Source organism: Ipomoea nil, unplaced genomic scaffold, assembly GCF_001879475.1.
Source record: "Ipomoea nil cultivar Tokyo-kokei standard unplaced genomic scaffold, Asagao_1.1 scaffold2759, whole genome shotgun sequence".
NCBI lineage: Eukaryota > Viridiplantae > Streptophyta > Magnoliopsida > Solanales > Convolvulaceae > Ipomoea > Ipomoea nil.
The window spans coordinates 90,314-92,076 of NW_017619187.1; the positions used below are offsets into that span (position 1 = coordinate 90,314).

The 1,763-nt window shown below is 34.7% G+C and overlaps 1 protein-coding gene across 1 annotated transcript; it reads left to right on the plus strand.

Moving 5' to 3' along the window:
* The first annotated feature begins 584 nt into the window (after positions 1-584).
* LOC109156901 (calvin cycle protein CP12-1, chloroplastic-like) lies at positions 585-1,301 on the plus strand. Its single transcript, XM_019304788.1, has one exon. The coding sequence runs from the start codon at positions 661-663 to the stop codon at positions 1,069-1,071; it is 411 nt and encodes a 136-aa protein (XP_019160333.1). The 5' UTR covers positions 585-660; the 3' UTR covers positions 1,072-1,301.
* Positions 1,302-1,763: the final 462 nt, after the last annotated feature.

The window sequence follows — 1,763 nt, forward strand, 5'->3', positions numbered from 1 at the left end:
CCACAATGCATTGTGGACACGGGTCCAGGGCATAATTTGCCACAGACTCATATCTAGCTAATTCTTGATTTTTAAGTGTTGGGCTATCCGATCCCCAACTTCAAAGTTCAAACCCTTTAAAAATATCAAGTAGAGGATATATGGTTACTTATAAAAGATGAACACTTAAATCTCGCAAAACAACAAACACATTTCCATCATAAGTGGCAAATTATATTGTAGACCATGAATAAATGTGGAAAGTATATTTTGGTATACTGATTGATCGAATTCATTATTTGTTACTATATCAAATAATAAATTTTTAGTACATATTGTACCTTTAAAATATTAATATTATTTAGTATTTTAAAAATGCACTTTATGTCGATGGTCCAAGCATGATACATGTATAAATGTATAATTTTTTTTGAAGGTATGTATAAATGTATAATGATTGTCTTAATATAAGCTGATGAAAAAAAAACAAGAAATTAAATGAAAATATCTATATATCTCGTGCTGGCTGGCCCAACGTGGACACCTACAAGTGGTAGATAAAGTGATAAGAAATGTGTAGTCCACAAAAATGCCATGCACAAACTACTATATATCTTATTAAGCTTATAATCTCTAAAACCAAAGGAGCCATTCAATTCAAGAACCTCACTATTAGCTAAAATGGTGGTTATTGCCGGTGTTAATCTCACTACTACCTCCCCAGGAATCTTAGCGAACTCACCAAAGGCGGCGGCGCAAACCACCAAGTTCACCACGTGCCTAAACAGGCCATGGAAGAGGGCCGGCGTCACCGCGGGTCTATTCAGGCCCGGGAGGATGTGCGTGGTGAGGCCTGTGTGCGCCGCACCGGACAGCAGCCTGTCGGAGAAGGTGGCAGACAGCGTGAAGAATGCTGAGGAAGCCTGCGCCGGCGACCCCACAAGCGGAGAGTGCGTGGCGGCGTGGGACGAGGTGGAGGAGCTGAGCGCGGCGGCGAGCCATGCAAGGGACAAGAAGAAAGATTCCAATCCTCTGGAGGAGTTCTGCAAGGATAACCCTGAGAGCGAGGAGTGTCGCACTTATGATAATTAATTTTATTTTTATTTGCAGCATATATGTAATCTTAATTATATTATAATATATATATTCTTCCTTTATATATCCAACAAATTAGCTTGCCTGGCCTGTTCTTGCATGCATGTTTTAATTTCGAACTGCTCAGACAGCTCTCTGTTGTTAAATCATTAATTTATTAGACTTCATCAATTCTCTAATGTGTGTATAATCAAAATTTACCATTTACTATGCACTTCTCTTCACTTGGAGTAGTGTTATTTATCACAGTTTAATTACCTCTGTCGATTTGTGTAATTGTGGGTTTAATTAGTTGATGCTTTTTTTAACATAAAGCTTATGCATACCTTTGATCATTTAGTTCAAAGTTTATTAGGTTTAGTATTTAATTAATTTTTAAAAACTTATAAATTTTAGTTTTAATTAAGTATATATACATAGATATTGGTATACTATCTAATTTAAACTCTCTATGTTATCATTCCCTTTGAATTGGGAGATTGAATAATAGTTATGGGAATAATTTTATTATTGATCACTCCATTATGATTTAAATTATATGATGAAGAGATATATTTATCAATATACATTATTATATGAGCTCTATTTTGTTGTTTCATTTTCACACACTAGTTTAATTATAATAATGTTAAAGTATTGTTTTAATTACACTCACGTTCATTTGACAATATATATTATTGTATGGTTCT